A 16,653-nucleotide genomic window follows, 5' to 3' on the forward strand; every position below is an offset into this window, starting at 1 on the left:
CTGCTCATTTTTGTATGGCACAGGTTGAAAGTTTCAATTTGTCGTCCGCACTTTCCTCAAAAAAGCGTTAGACTGCGGAACACCTACTTCTTGGCAAGGGAGATTTCCGCAAGGGGATGCTCCAGGAAACAGTTGCGAGCTTGTTTGGTGTGGCCCGCCTTCTCCATTTTGCCACCCCACTGCCTCTTCCAGCCTGTTGCAGTGCTGCGGATCCCTCCCTCTCTGTACTGCTGTCCTCGCTCGGCTTGCCACCTTCCCAGGTTGAGTCAGTGACTTCATCGTCCACCACCTCCTCTTCCACTTCCTCACTCTGCTCATACTCCTGACTTTTCCTGAAATTCTGAACAAATTCAACTTTGTCAGCTTCAATTCGCTCATCTCTAATCACAACAGTTGCAATTAGTTGTTACAATAGCATTTGTCCCTCTGTATAGCTACGGCATCTCAGCAGAACCGCACACAAATTATGCACAATACAAATGCACTATATAGAAATTATATTATAGGTAAATCTCACCCCTGCCTCAATCAGTTTTTTTGGGGGGGCAACTGTTAAATCACACCAGTAGAAACTATTTGTTCCAATACTGTTTGGCACTCTGTGTAGATGCGGTAACGCAGAAAAACCGCAGACAAATGCTGCACTGCATAAATGCACTATATAGAAAGTATATTATTGGTATATAACACCCCTGCTTCAATCAGTTTTTTGGGGGGCAACTGGTTAATCACTCCAGAAGAAATTATTTCTTAAAATAGTGTTTTTCACTCTGTGTAGCTGCGGTAACGCAGCAAAACCGCAGACAAATGCTGCACTACCCAAATGCACTATATAGAAAGTATATAATTGATATATAGCACCCCTGATTCAATCAGTTTTTTTGGGGGCAACTGGCAAATCACACAAGTAGAAATTATTTGTTCCAATAGCGTTTGTCACTCTGTGTAGCTGCAGTATCGCAGCAGAACCGCACACAACTACTGCACAATACAAATGCACTATAGTATACTATGTTAGAAAGTATATTATAAGTATATCACACCCCTCTGTACTGCATACCTATCGATGGCACACCTATAACAGTCCTTAAAAGGACTTTTCTGGACCTATTAGCTAGCGCTTTGTGTCCCTAACAGTCTGTCCCTGCTCCACACAACAACCTCTCCCTACACTGGCAAAAGACTGAATGTAAAATGGCGCCCAGGTCAGGTTTATTTATAAGGTAGGGGGTATGTCCATGTGCTGAAACGTCTCAATTGGCTGTCCTGTACCAGTTGATGGATGTGTCATGGGTCAAAGTTATTCACAATGTAAAAAAATATGGCGGGAGCGAATATCGTCATATGTTCGCACGTTCGGTGAACAGCGAACGAGCATAGTTCGTTGCGAAATGACCGCCGGGCGAACCGCAACACCATCTCTAGTTCTCAATAATAATTCTTGATATTGCCTGTGGGGCCCTCACAGAAGTACTGGTTAAGTATGTGAAAAAATATATAAATGGAAGTCTGTATCAGTAAGAAAACAATATGGCTTCAATATGACATATTAAATCTCTTAAATGATTATGATTGTATGGTATAACAATCCACTTAAATAAATATATGCGGTCTACAATAATGTCCTTTCATATTCACACTGCTGGTAATAAAGTGACAGGTGCACTCATTGGTAGTTAAGGTAGTAATTGGAGCTGGTTTAAGCTGCCACAGTATCAACAGTTTTAATATGGTTAGCAAAAAGTAACATAGATTTGTGGATTAGATGTTACGTCTTTCAATGTGTGTTCAAGTGGGCCTGTGGCACTCTCTCCGTGTACTGTCAGTCTGAGGACTTTTCCTCCATGATGCAATCACTGCATGTTCACCAGTCTTTCTGTAGATGAGTCTGAGTGGCGTGGCCGTGTGCTCCAGGTCTCGTAGTGTATGAATGAAGGAGTAGTATAGAGGTTTCAGCACTCGCGATGACAAGTTGCTGGCTTAACCCCTTAAGGACACAGGGCGTACAGGTACGCCCTGATGTCCTGGTACTTAAGAACACATGGCGTACCTGTACATTCTGTGTAGTTCCGATCACCGCCGCAAACCGCCGGTGGTGATCGGAACAGAGTGCCTGCCGAAATCATTCGAGAGGCACTCTGGCACAATGCCTAGGGGGTCCTGTGATCCCCCTGCATCAGTGATCGCAGCAAACCGCAGGTCAATTCAGACCTGCGGTTTGCTGAGTTTCCGGGTTATTCGGGTCTCTGGTGACCCGATAACCCGGAATAGGATGGTGATCGGTGGTGTGATAATACACCACCAATCACCATCCTCAGATCCTGTGAGGTGATGGTGATATTACCTCACAGGATCTCTTCTGATTGGCTGCACGGGCGGGCAGGGATTAACTCCCCCGTGCTCTCCTCTCCTGCTGCCCGATCTCCAGATCCTGCACCCCTGATCTGTGCCCAGCACCCCCTCTTTTGATCCTCCACAGTGCCATCTGGCACTAAAAGGTAGGTTAGGGACAGGGTAGGGAAAGGTTTAGTTCAGGCAGGGAGATTTTAGGGAAAGTTGAGTTTTTTAGTGTTGCATCATCCTCTTAGGGTGTCTTGGGTCCACAGCACAGCTGTGCGACCCTAGACCCCCCAGCGGTGCTGCAGCTTGCCCCCTTGCCACCCCTCACCCTTTTTTGGGGGCGCAAGCTTTTTGGGGGGGGCCAGCACTCTTTAGCGTCCGGCCACTGTTAGTGCATTGCCCACCCCACCGCTGATCAGCTTCGGACGTCTGATCAGCGAGTTATAAATTATTTATTTCTTTTTCCTATTTTTTTTTTTTTTTTTTTTTTTTGTTACTTTTTTTTTGGTTATTTTTCCCTGTTAGGCTTAGGGAAAATTCCGGGAACACCCGTGCCCCCACACACACGCACACCTAATAAAGATTTACACGCACGCACACACACAGACACACACTCCCCTATGGCCTGCCGGACGTTCTCGGCCAAGGAGGGATGCGCCCTCCTTGCCTCAGAGTCTGAGAGCCCCAGTGAGGACAAGGATGACCCCACGTTCCTTTTGTCATCCGCGTCCTCCTCATCATCAAGCGATGATGAGCCCCCCAAGGCGGCGGAGACGCCAGGCGGATCGAGGGGACCCCCATGCTAGGGACCCTGTGGCCCATCCTAGTACGAGCAGCTCTGGGGCTCGTACTAGTTTTCCCATTCCGCCAGGTCAGTTCACCTGAGCCCCTGCAGGTGAACTTGGCTGGTGTACCCCAGAGAACTTTGATCCTGTGATTCCTGATTTTGTTGGACAACCAGGAATACAAATTTACACAGTGGGCTTCACTGAATATGACTTTTTTTGTCATTTTTTCAGTGACCAACTGGTAAAAATAATGGTGGAGCAGACGAACCTGTGGGACCTAGTCAAAAAACCTAGTGCCAGGCTGTACTGGAGTGGGGACATCCTCTACCAGACCCCACTCTACAGTACAGCCATGACACGCTCCCAGTTTGAGGCCATCCAGAAATGCCTGCATGTCGTCCGTCCCCCCGTCCCCCTCCCCGAGGTGATCCTGCCTGTACAAAATTACTTTGGGGCAAAATTTTTGGAGGCCTACGTACCTGGAAGGGAGGTCACGGTTTATGAGTCTCTCATTGCTTTTAAGGGGAGACTCATTTTCCGCCAGTATGTTTCCTCAAAGCGGGCGAGGTATGGCGTGAAGCTGTACAAACTTTGTAAGAGTACCTCACGGTACACTTACAAGTTTCGTGTGTACGAGGGGCAAGATTCCCGTATTGAACCCCCAGAATGTCCCCCCCACTCTGGGTGTTAGCGGGAAACTTGTGTGGGACCTTAAGCACCCACTGCTAGATAAGGGTTACCACATTTACGTGGATAACTTTTATACTAGTATCCCCCTGTTCAGGTCCCTCGCCGCCAGATCCACGTCTGCTTGTGGGACCGTGCAGAAAAATCAACGCGGCATCCCTACCCACCCCCTCCAGGTACCTATCCCAAGGATGAGACCCGTGCCCTTACCAGTGGAAACCTGCTGCTGGTCAGATATAAGGACAAGAGGGATGTCCACAATTCACGGTAACGGCATCACCCCTGTCCCTGTGCGAGGTACCGTGGCAACGGTCCTCAAGCCCGATTGTATTGTCGACTACAATCGGTATATGGGAGGAGTTGATCTCTCTGATCAAGTGCTCAAGCCATATAATGCCATGCGCAAAACGCAGACATGGTACAAAAAAGTTGGTGCAGGTTACTATGTACAACTCTTTTGTACTGTACCAGTGCGCTGGCAACACAGGGAAATTCCTGCAGTTCTATGAGGCAGTCCTCAAGGCCCTGATCTTTTCTGACCGGAAAAGAGCAGGCCGGAGTTCTTCGGGAATTGGAGGCGCCCGGATCGTCCCTGGCCAACACTTTCCAGGTGTGGTCCCCCATACTGGAAAGAAGGGGCGGACTCCAAAAAAGTGCAGAGTGTGTCACAGGAGAGGGATACGGAAGGACACCACCACTCAGTGTGACACGTGCCCCGATCATTCGGGCCTCTGCATTGACGGTTGCTTCAGGGAGTACCACAATTCCATGGAGTACAAAATTTATATCCCCTTTTCCATTTAGCCACTGACAATCGATAAAAACTATGGTTCTCAGACTTGAGACACCCAAAAAAATGTGTTCAAAAAGTTTGTAAAACTAAAATAATTTAAAAAAGTAGACAAATTAGGTATCGTCACATCGGTAATAATATCCTCTATAAAAATACCCCATGACCTAACCCCCCAGATTAACATGGTCCCCCCAAAAAGTTTTTTTTTTTGTCACCTTACATAACAAAAAGTTTAATAGCAAGTGATCAAAAAGTCATATAGCCCCCCAAATACTGACATTAAAACCTTCCCCTCATCCCGCAAAAAATGAGTCCCTACCTAATACAATCGGCTAAAAAACTTTAAAAAAAATTACTTTTAGACTATAGAGATACCCAAAAAAAATTGGCTATCAAAAAGGATAATATAGTCTAAAACCTAAATCATTGTAAAAAAGTAGACTTATTAGGTATCGCTGCGTCGGTAATAATCACCTCTATAAAAATACCCCATGACCTAACCCCCCAGATTAACATAGTCTCAAAAGAAATGTAAAAACGGTGCCAAAACAGCAATTTTTGGCACTTTTCCATTTCAATCTATTTTTCCGGTAACGAAGCAAGGGTTAACAACCAAACAAAACTTAATATTTATTACCCTGATACTGCAATTTACAGAAACGCCACATTTGTGGTCGTAAACTGCTGTATCACTAAAAGGAAGGGCGCAAAAGGAAAGGACCGACATGGTTTCTGGAAGGCAGATTTTGATGGCCTTTTTATTGACACCATGTTCCTTTTGAAGCCCCACTGATGCACCCCTAGAGTAGAAACTCCCTAACAGTGACCCCATCTAAGAAACTACACCACTCAAGGTATTCAAAACTGATTTTACAAACTGTATTCACCCTTTAGGTGTTGCTCAACAGTTAATGGCAAATGGAGATGAAATTTCATAATTAAAATTTTTGGTAACATTACCACATAAATGTAATATAGAGCAACCAAAAATCATATGTACCCTAAAAATAGCCACCTTATCCCGTAGTTTCCAAAATGGGGTCACTGTTAGGGAGTTTCTACTCCAGGGGTGCATCAGTGGGGCTTGAAACAGACACAGTGTAAATAAACCGGGCCATAAAAATCTGCCTTCGAAAAAAACCACTTGGCGCCCCTTTCCCTCTACACCCCGCCCTATGGCCATACAGTAGTGTACAACCACATATGGGGTATTTCTGTAAACGGCAGAGTCAGGGCAATAAAGATATAGTCTTGTTTGGCTGTTAACCCTTGCTTTGTTAGTGGAAAAAATGGGTTAAAATTGAAAATTTGGCAAAAAAATGAAATTCTGAAATTTCATCTCCATTTGCCAATAACTCTTGTGGAGCACCTAAATGGTTAACATAGCTTGTAAGATCATTATTGAATACCTTGAGGGGTATAGTTTCTTAGATGGGGTCACTTTTAGGGAGTTTCTACTCCAGGGGTGCATAAGGGGGACTTGAAACAGGACACGGTGTAAATAAACCGGTCCATAAAAATCAGCCTTCCAAAAACCACACAGCACTCCTTTCCCTCTACGCCCCGCAGTGTAACCATACAGTAGAGTACAAGCACATATCGGGTGTTTCTGTAAACGGCAGAGTCAGGGAAATAAAGATATAGTCTTGTTTGGCTGTTAACCCTTGCTTTGTTAGTGGAAAAAATGGGTTAAAATTTAAAATTTGGCAAAAATTTCAGAAATTTCATCTCCATTTGCCAATAACTCTTGTGGAGCACCTAGAGGGTTAACATAGCTTGTAAGATCAGTTTTGAATACCTTGAGGGGTGTAGTTTCTTAGATGGGGTCACTTTTAGGGAGTTTCTACTCCAGGGGTGCATCAGGGGGGCTTGAAACAGGACACAGTGTAAATAAATAAGTCTGTAAAAATCAGCCTTCCAAATACCACACGGCACTCCTTTCCCTCTACGCCCGCCGTGTGGCCATACAGTAGTCTACGACCACAAATGGGGTGTTTATGTAAACGGCAGAGCCAGGGCAATAAAGATATAGTCTTGTTTGGCTGTTAACCCTTGCTTTGTTAGTGGAAAAAATTGGTTAAAATTGAGAATTTTGCAAAAAAAATTAAATTCTGAAATTTCATCTCCATTTGCCAATAACTCTTGTAGAGCACCTAAAGGGTTAAAAACATTTGTAAAATTAGTTTTGAATATCTTGAGGGGTGTAGTTTCTAGACTGGGTTCATTTTTTGGTGGTTACTACTATGTAAGCCTCACAAAGTGACTTCAAACCTGAACTAGTCCCTAAAAAAATGGGTTTTTGAAAATTTCTGATAATTTTCAAAATTTGCTTCTAAACTTCTAAGCCTTGGAACTTCCCCAAAAATAAAATGTCATACCCAAAATGATCCAAACATGAAGTAGACATATGGGGAATGAAAAATAATAACTATTTTGGGATTTTTGCACAAGAGCACCTAGATGTTCCACAGCAGTACTTGCAAAATGTTCCGTTGACAGATAAAACCAAAGTTGAGTTGTTTGGAAGAAACACACAACACTATGTGTGGAGAAAAAGAGGCACAGAACACCAACATCAAAACCTCATCCCAACTGTGAAGTATGGTGGTGGGGGCATCATGGTTTGGGGCTGCTTTGCTGCATCAGGGCCTGGACGGATTGCTATCATCGAAGGAAAAAATAATTCCCAAGTTTATCAAGACATTTTGCAAGAGAACTTAAGACCATCTGTCCACCAGCTGAAGCTCAACAGAAGATGGGTGTTGCAACAGGACAACGACCCAAAGCATAGAAGTAAATCAACAACAGAATGGCTTAAACAGAAGAAAATACCCTTCTGGAGTGGCCCAGTCAGAGTCCTGACCTCAACTCGATTAAGATGCTGTGGCATGACCTCAAGAAAGTGATTCTCACAACAGACATCCCAAGAATATTGCTGAACTGAAACAGTTCTGTAAAGAGGTATGGTCAAGAATTACTTCTGACCGTTGTGCACGTCTGATCTGCAACTACAGGAAACGTTTGGTTGAAGTTATTGCTGCCAAAGGTGGTTCAACCAGTTATTAAATCCAAGGGTTCACATACTTTTTCCACCTGCACTGTGAATGTTTACATGGTGTGTTCAATAAAAACATGGTAATATTTAATTCTTTGTGTGTTATTAGTTTAAGCAGACTGTGATTGTCTATTGTTGTGACTTAGATGAAGATCAGATCACATTTATGACCAATTTGTGCAGAAATCCATATCATTCCAAAGGGTTCACATACTTTTTCTTCCAACTGAAAGTATAATGCAATAATTTAAAAAATTGCACCCAAATGTGTAAATAGCCTTTAAAGGTTATTTCAAATGAAAGTGTAGCCCTAGTTGTGGGGAATGGGGTATGAGTAATATTCCCCCCACAACAGACTCTGGCGCTGACCTGCATGTATAATGGGACCTGGAGCCTTTGCTGAATGGAAGAGAGGGAACATAAGTAAAGTATATCAGTGCCTCCACCCAGGTTAGAGCCTCTGTATTACAGGGAGGATCTCTTCCTGGGACTTACATATGAAGTATAGTAAGTAGCCTTAACAAAGATTACTGTACTAATCTCACAGTCTGAAGAATACATCAAGATACCACATAAGGTTAGAACAGTACCTTTATAAGAGTCAGAATGATAATAGTACATACATGCAGTATACTGAGAACACAGCAGTACTACAATAACAAGGCATCCTGCAACAATCTTAAGTTACAGTAGATTCTGTGAATATATAAGTAACACAGAGCAGAACTACAGACTGTGTGAGGGAGATAAAGAGGAGCAGGTGGCAATCTATTCTTATACACTCCAGCCTCACTAGCTGATCTTAAGGATATAGATACTCAAAGATCTGCTTATCTATTCCTCCTAGTTTTAAAGATTACACATGCCACTTGCCTAAGGGTACTTTCACACTTGTGGCAGGACGGATCCGACAGGCTGTTCACCCTGTCGGATCTGTCCTTCCGCTATTTCGCCGTGCCGCCGGACCGCTGCCCCGTCCCCATTGCCGGCGCAGCACGGCAGTGTACGGACCAAAAAGTCGGACATGCAGGACTTTTAGTCCGCCGGCCTTTCGCCGGGCACAGCCATGCTGCCCCGAAGCTCCGCCCCCGTCCCCATTATAGTCAATGGGGACGGAGCGGCGGTCTGGCGGCACGGCGAAATAGCGGAAGGGCGGATCCAACAGGGTGAACAGCCTGTCGGATACGTCCTGCCGCAAGTGTGAAAGTACCCTTAGACTCCTAAAGACCTAGGATGTCTCCTTAGTGCAGCTCTGTCCCTCATGGTCTGACTCACTGTGTTTACAAAACAAGACTTGTACTGAATCTCTGGGGTTTCTGAAGCAAAGCAGCAGGGGCAAAGAGGCTAAATACACTGCATCTCAGCAGTATTAGCAGTTCCCTACAAAAGTTAGGACAGTATGTATTTTGCGGTCTGCAGGTGACGTCTGTGTTGCATCCATTTTTTTTTCCAATCCATTGTAACAATGCCTATTCTTGTCTGCAAAACAGTCGAGAATAGGAAATGTTCTATCTTCCTTCGGGGCTACGAAAAAGACATATGGATGCAGACAGCACATGGTGTTCTGTCCGCATTTTTTGAGGACCTATTGAGATGAATGAGTCCGCATCCTATCCACAAAAAACATGGATCAGAAGTGGACCAAAAATATGGTTGTGTGAATGTAGCCTTAAGCTTCAGCTTTCTTCTATTATCCTTTCTACAGTATTTAACACTTTGCTACTGCCAAATAAAGACTCCCAGACACATTTCCATGTTGTCTCAACATGTTCCTCAGTGGTATTCAAATGGTAGTGTGGACATGATTCCTTTTGTTGGGTTGTTGGCTGGTTGTAAAACATGGTCTTGATTTAGGCAAATGGATGCAAAATAAAGAAAAACTGGATCATTCAGATTACAAGGAATGTATAATTTCATAAGATGAGTATTCAATAAATACATGCACATATATAGGAGAAAATAAATAACTGGCTGTATAGATATAAAATTAAATAAAATATAGCTAAATATATATAAAGTTTCCATATAGCGAGTGATGTAGGTATAGTAATCTGATTGTTATCACCAGTATTTGGGAGGTACCAGTATAAGGGTGTAAACTGTATTCACTGTGTATTTGACATCGGAATCGACACTGTGACACGTGTTATCGGAGTTATCAGTAAATTTTAGCTCGACCAGTACTACTGCAAGGGCCTGCAGACAATATCGAGAATTATTATTGAGAACATTGTGTTTTTTACTGCTATACTGCTTTAATTGACTTTACTAATTAGCATATTTTAACTATATAATAAGAATTATGACACAACAACCCGCCTGGTGAATGAGAGTGCCAGCTTTACATTTCTCTACCTCTGCTACATTACGGTTGGCTATTTGGACAGCCAATTTTAGCTAGAGAAACCATGATCCATACTGGAATGCCAGTGAGCCGCAAATTTGCAAAAGTCACTTTTTAAAATTGTTGTTCAGAAACGTGCATGCCACCATTTACAGGTAGAGCAGCTGAGGAAGGGACAGTAGTGTCTTTCACAGCCCACTGGATCAATGTCTAGTGTGTCATCAGCAACTCTGCACCACAGCAATGAGGCCAGGTCCTATTGACACTAGTGATGAGCAGCAGGGGTCATATTCGAATTTGCGATATTTCACAAATATTTCGTAGAATATTTGTAGAATATTCGCAAATTCGAATATTCGTTAGGACTAGTGTTGATTGCGAATTTTCGTAATGTGAATTTTCATAATGAGAATTAATGAGATCCTGAAAACTCAGATCAGATGGTATATTCTAACTCCCAGGCATTCCCATGGTGACAGGGACGCATGTCGGGAAGGAGTATGCCAAAGTGGAACACCTGTACAGATTTAAAAAAAGAGTCCCGGCCACCTGAGAAGAGTCATGGTTATTCATGGATTCCTGCTCTCCCTGCCCACCTGCTGATGACTGACAGGCTTCTACCTAGTTTTCTCCCTGTCTCTCTAGAGAGAACGTCCAACCATCAGCAGATGGGCGAGAGTGCAGGAGATTATGAATAACCATGACTCTTCTCTAGTAGATTTGACTCTTTTTAAGGCCCGGGCTGCAATGATTATGATGCTGGTTCTCAGCAACAACTTACTTTTAGCTCATGAGTGACACACCGCTGACATCAGCATTTCTGTCACTATTTTATGCTGCCCACAGGGAGGTCAGCATAAAGTTGATGACTGGTTCAAAGAGGACTTTTCACTAGTTTAAAAACTAAAAACTAACTATATCAGTTGGCAGAGCGGCGCCCAGGGGTCCCCCTGCACTTACTAGTATGTCTGGGCGCCGCTCCATTCGCCCGGTATAGGCTCCGGTGTCTCAGCTCCCTCTGTTGTACTGGGCAGAGTTTTTGTATTAGGGTTGTCCCTTGCTGCAGCGCTGGCCATCGCAGCGCACAGCTCATAGCCTGGGGTCCGCGATCCATTCGTTCCGCAAAAAGATACAGAATACCACAGAAGCACTCCGTAGTGCTTCCGTGGGGTTCCATTCCGTGTTTCCGTTCTGCACCGCATCTCTGGATTTGCGGACTCATTCAAGTGAATGGGTCTGCATCCGTGATGCGGAATGCACGCGGCTGGTGACCCGTGTATTGCGGAACCACCGTATGCGGTCCGCAGCACAGGCACAGAGCCCTTACGTTCGTGTGGAAGAGGCCTTATTCACATCAAGTGATTCTGACTGATATTATAATCATTGCAAATGGGTTGAGATGAAACTTAATTATGAATTATGATGTCCTGAATTGATTTTTGTTATGTGATACAGTCAGAATATCTCGAAAAGGCAAGCAACACTTTTCAACACTGACATAATGAGAAATAGTATTGTAGAACGTTGCCAATTTCTATGACAATCTGTGTGGTCACTTTTTTTCTAATCAAAAAGCAAAATTCACAAAAAAAATGCCAACTCGTGGTTTCCCCTCTTTTCCTCTCATTAATTACTGCAAACTTGTGTTCAAATTCTGGCAGAAAGATATGGAACTGAGAAATGCAATTAAAGTGACACATTTTCATGATCCACTGTGTGAGTCATTAGTACTTTTCATATATTGCCATAATGTGTTACCAAATGCTGATGAATTCTTAATTGCTATTAATATATAAGCGTGAGGGTTTTCTGTCTCTGTCGAAGTCAGGACACCTTAGTTTCACTGAAAATGTGAATACCAGAAATATAAAAAACTAGACATTAAGTCCGTTACAATAACGGGTGCTAGAACAGTAGTGCAAAAACATTAGTAGGAACAGTCTATATTAAATAGCAATTGTATTTCTTGTTTTATTTATTTTTTTGTCAAAAATATTTTGGCAAGAAGTCAAAAGTTAAATAATAAAAAATAAAATGGAAACGTATATATCTCGATACAGTAAGTATAATATGTGTCACTGCCACTGACTGCTTGCTGTGGCTGAGATTACTGGCACTGACTGGTGTCCGAGACTGCTGGCACTGAGTGCTGGCTGTGGCTAAGTCTGCTGTCACTGACTGGTGGCTGAGACTGGAGGCTGTGGCTAAGACTACTGGCACTGACTGATGGCTAATAATAGTGGCTGTGGCTGAGACTGCTGGCACTGACTGGTTGTTAAGACTGGTGGCCCTGACTGCTGGCTGTGGCTGAGATTTCTTGCATTGACTGGTGGCTGTGGCTGAGACTGCTGGCTGTGGCTTGTGGCTGAAACTGCTGGCACTGAGTGCTGGCTGTGGCTGAGACTGCTGACTGCGACTGTTGGCTGAGACTGCTGGCACTGACTGGTGGCTGTGGATGAGACTGCTGGCTGCGGCTTGTGGCTGAGACTGCTGGCACTGAGGGCTGGCTGTGGCTGAGACTGCTGACTGCGGCTGGTGGCTGAGACTGCTGGCAATGACTGGACTGGTGGCTGTGACTGAGACTGCTGGCTGTGGCTTGTGGCTGAGACTGATTGCACTGACTGATGGCTGTGGCTATGACTGCTGTGCGTGGCTGGTGGCCAAGACTGGTGGCTGTGGCTGAGACTGCTGGCACTGACTGGTGGGTGAGACTGGAGACTGCTGTCTGCTGCCTGCTTGTAGCTGAGACTGCTGGCACTGAGTGCTGGCTGTAGCTGAGAATGCTGGCACTGACTGGTGGCTGAGACTGGTGGCTGTGGCTAGTGGCTGAGACTGGTGGCTGTGGATCAGACTGCTGGCACTGACTGCTGGCTGAAAGTGCTGGCTGCGGCTGGTGGTTTAGACTGCTGGCACTGACTGTTGGCTGTGGCTGAAAGTGCTGGCTGCGGCTGGTGGCTGAGATCCCCAAACGCATTAACATTGCCACGTGTTTTGCCACGTAGGCTTCGTCAGGAGGTACCAGGACCACACAGAGGCGAAGCCAGCTTCTGCAGACGGGACCAGGGCCAGGTGAGCTGCGAGGGTACCTCCTGACGAAGCCTACGTGGCGAAACACGTGTCGAGGTTGATGCGTTTGGGGATCTGTGTCACCAGTTTACAGCAGCAACATGGGTAGGTAACATGGTACCTGGAGCAGGGTGGGACGAGTGGCTAGAATTATCTGTATAATGCCATCTTTATGATTAGTACTTCACCGTCCTCCTACACCCTACAGCGTCCATATGGTAGATGCTGAGACTGAGAGTATGTTAGTTGTCAATTACTAGGGAACAGCATTTGCACCCGCAACCACTGCAGTGTCTACAGCCTCTGCTCAATTTGTTGTGTCACCTGCTGTTTATGGTCACATTATCCCCAAATGTGATTCTCCACATTGCAGAGCCCTATTGTGGCTCAGTCTTCATGTCCTGTTCCCTTTTGCTCTTACTTGCATTGATTATGTCATTTGAATTGAATACAATGAGATTTTTTACCTTGATATATCCTCGCTCTTTTGTTGTATAGTTGTAGGATGTTGACCAAGGGGAAGCTGCAGAGTCTACCTTTAGGGGCCTAGGGCCTTCAAATTAGCAGAGTTTCTGCATAAATCAATGCTGACAGAATGAAAACATACAGAAAATAGTCCGGTCTTCTTATCTAAGAGATTCAAGACCATGTTTCCCATATCAGAACCTCCAAGAAGCTATGAACAGATGGGCAGATAGTGCCCTCAGGATGAGTTATGTGGCCTGCTCTGCTCAAGCCTCAGTTGCAATTGCCTCTAGTCATGTATCTAAGTTTCGAAGGAATACGCTCCTTCCGATTGAGGACATTGATGAAGGGGTGTCCAGGGACGATATCTTAGATAACTTCAAATAAGTCACCTTGGCAACAAATTTCCTATGTGATGCTTCTAGTTAAGCTGTACAGATTCAAGTTAATCTAAGTCAAGAACAGTCAATTCCTGGGGAATGGTCTCTAAATCCAGAAATTTTTATCAGATCACTCTGAGATGGAGAGTTCCAGAGATAGATATCATGGCTACAAGGTTCAAAGCCAAGGTGGAGACATTCTGCTTCCTGTATTGGGAGGTTAATCCCTTGGCAGTGGATGCTCTATTTATTCCATAAAGGTTCAGACTGCCTATGTGTTTTCTCTTGTTTCCGTGATCCTGAGGGTATTGATGAAAATCAGGCAAGACCAAGCCTCAGTGATTGCCATAATTCCATTCTGGCCAAGGAGGTCTTTGTTTACCCAGATCATGCAGATGTGTTGAGGGAAATTTTGGAGATTTCCCCCACTGCAGAACCTGATATCTCAAGAAGAACAGGTTTGCCCAGATCTGAACTGTTTCAACTTGACAACCTGGAGGTTGACCAACCCCATATTACAATCTAGAAAGCTTTCTGATGCCGTCTTGAGGACCATGTGTCTTTCCAGAGCAGAGTCTACAAAAAAGAGTTAGGTCAGGATCAAGAAGATCTTTGGATCATGGTGTTCTGAGAAGGAGGTAGACTACCTTAACCCTACGATTCCAAAGATATTAGAATTTTTTGCTACACTAAAGGTTCAGGTATTGCCCTTATCTTAGCTACACTGTTGACTCCTTTTTCCTGTTATCCTCTTATAAAGAGGTTCCCCAGGGGGCAGCCAGAATGAGACCAGTAGTCCTCAAGCCAATCATCCCAGAGGAGTTTATCTACTGCCTTAAGAGGCTTATGTTCAGTTCCCTAACTTAGTTCACCTAAAATACTTGTCTATAAAACTTACTTTTCTGCTTGGCATTACCTCAGCCAAGAGGATAGGTGAATTACAAGCTTTTTCCTCTGCTGCTCCCTACCTCTCTTTTATATTATGGATAGAGTTTAATTAAAATTTTGTCCTGGATTCTCTCTTAAGATTCCATCCTTTGCCAACCTTAACCAGTTTATATCTCTTCTGTTCTATGTCCAAATCCTTCTTCCAAGGAGGAAGAAATATTACACACTCTAGACATTGCATCAAAGATGTCTCAAAACGTATTTGTCCAGAACTCAATACCGTAGGAAGGATGAGAATATCCTATTACCGTTTACAGGTAGCAGGAAAGTGCTTAAAGCATCAAAACCAACGTTGAGCAGATGAATAAAGGAAACAATTTCTATCTTTTTCCTCTCAGGGGGTTAGAACCCCCTAGCATTATCCATGCCCATTACACTCGCTCAGTGTCTACTTCCTTGGCAGAGAGGAGTCTTATTCCTCTGGATCAAATTTGTAGTGTAGCTTTGTGGAGATTCCTTTTGATTTTCTTTAACTATTATAGAATGTCGGCCAGGAGTTCTGAGAGTATGGCTTTTGGTGATTCCGTTCTGAATTCCATTCTACAAAAGATCCCGCCCCTTGAGGATACTCCTTGTTAATTCCCCATTATTGTGCTGCTGGTAGGACATAATGGAAGTGTTGATTTCTAATGCTAATCTTGTTTTCCCTTAGTGCTAACAGCAGGGGGCATAAATACCCTGTTATTGTGCTGCTGTTAGGACTAAGGGAAAACAAGATAAGAGAAATCAACGCTTATAGTGGTGTAGTAATATAGTGATATTATAAATATCTTTGTCTGAACCTAGTGTTGCAGTAATTCACTATCTTGGATCTTCTCTGGTTTGTCTCTGAGAAGGAAACCAGGAGGGAAAGAGGCAAAGCAGCCAGCTTACAGTGATTGTCTGTGTGTTTGTGTGGAGAGGAGGAACTTGGTCTTCCCAGCTGCTTTGGATTTCTGGTTCGATATATCGGCAGCACGGATCTAAATATCTGAACTTGTTTATGTATTGAATGTATATTTGTTAACATTTAGGAAAAGGACAAATGGGAATAAATACCTACCCACACATATGCGGAAAAACATCTGTTCCTCAACACATGATCCTCAAGACGGCATCAGAAAGCTTTCTAGATTTCACCGTAAAAGAAGATTTTGACACAGATTTGCTGCAGATTCCCCCCTATGCTTTACAAAGCATCAAATCCCAGTGAAAATCCACAGAAAGAATTAATATGGTGTGGATTTAAATTTACATGTAAATATATGCCCAGGTATTTTTCTACTATGTGTAGATGATTTGTTAATGAGGTTGCGGCAAGTTTAGAAGGAAACTAACTGATCTAAGGGGGTTCAACCGCTGGGACCCCAACTGACCCCGAGAACAGGAGTCTCGATGCTGAGCCGAAGGAGCAGGTTATGCGTCCCACCCCTCCATTCATTTTCTGACTGCAGGATATAGTTAGCCACAGCTCTTGAACCCCTAGAGATTAGTTATCCCTTAATCCCAGCGATACGGGATAAGTTCTACATTTTGCACCTCTTTCGGCACCCCATAATCAGCTGCGGATTTTGAGGATAAGTCATCAATATTCTACTCCCAGAAAACTACTTTAATTTTCTGCTACTTTAATACACTATGGATACAGCATGCAATACTTATTGCCATCCTGCTTTCACACAAACCCTGCCAAGACACAACAGCTCAGAATATGAAAGCACACGCCTCTTGAAAGTGTCAACTACAAGGCTGGCATTGGCAGATATAAACTTTGCCTAATGCCTACGCATCAGTACAGATATAGCATA

The 16,653-nt window shown here is 43.9% G+C and overlaps 1 protein-coding gene across 1 annotated transcript in view; it reads right to left on the reverse strand.

Moving 5' to 3' along the window:
* Window positions 1-16,653, reverse strand: part of BMPR1B (bone morphogenetic protein receptor type 1B) — a 100,578-nt gene that overhangs the window by 66,714 nt on the left and 17,211 nt on the right. Inside the window, exon 2 of the mRNA XM_044277602.1 lies at window positions 14,428-14,494. Within this exon, the coding sequence (XP_044133537.1) occupies window positions 14,428-14,494 (67 nt within the window). The remainder of the gene's footprint in view (window positions 1-14,427; window positions 14,495-16,653) is intronic.

The sequence above is a fragment of the Bufo gargarizans genome, chromosome 1 (genome assembly GCF_014858855.1).
Source record: "Bufo gargarizans isolate SCDJY-AF-19 chromosome 1, ASM1485885v1, whole genome shotgun sequence".
Classification (NCBI taxonomy): Eukaryota; Metazoa; Chordata; class Amphibia; order Anura; family Bufonidae; genus Bufo; species Bufo gargarizans.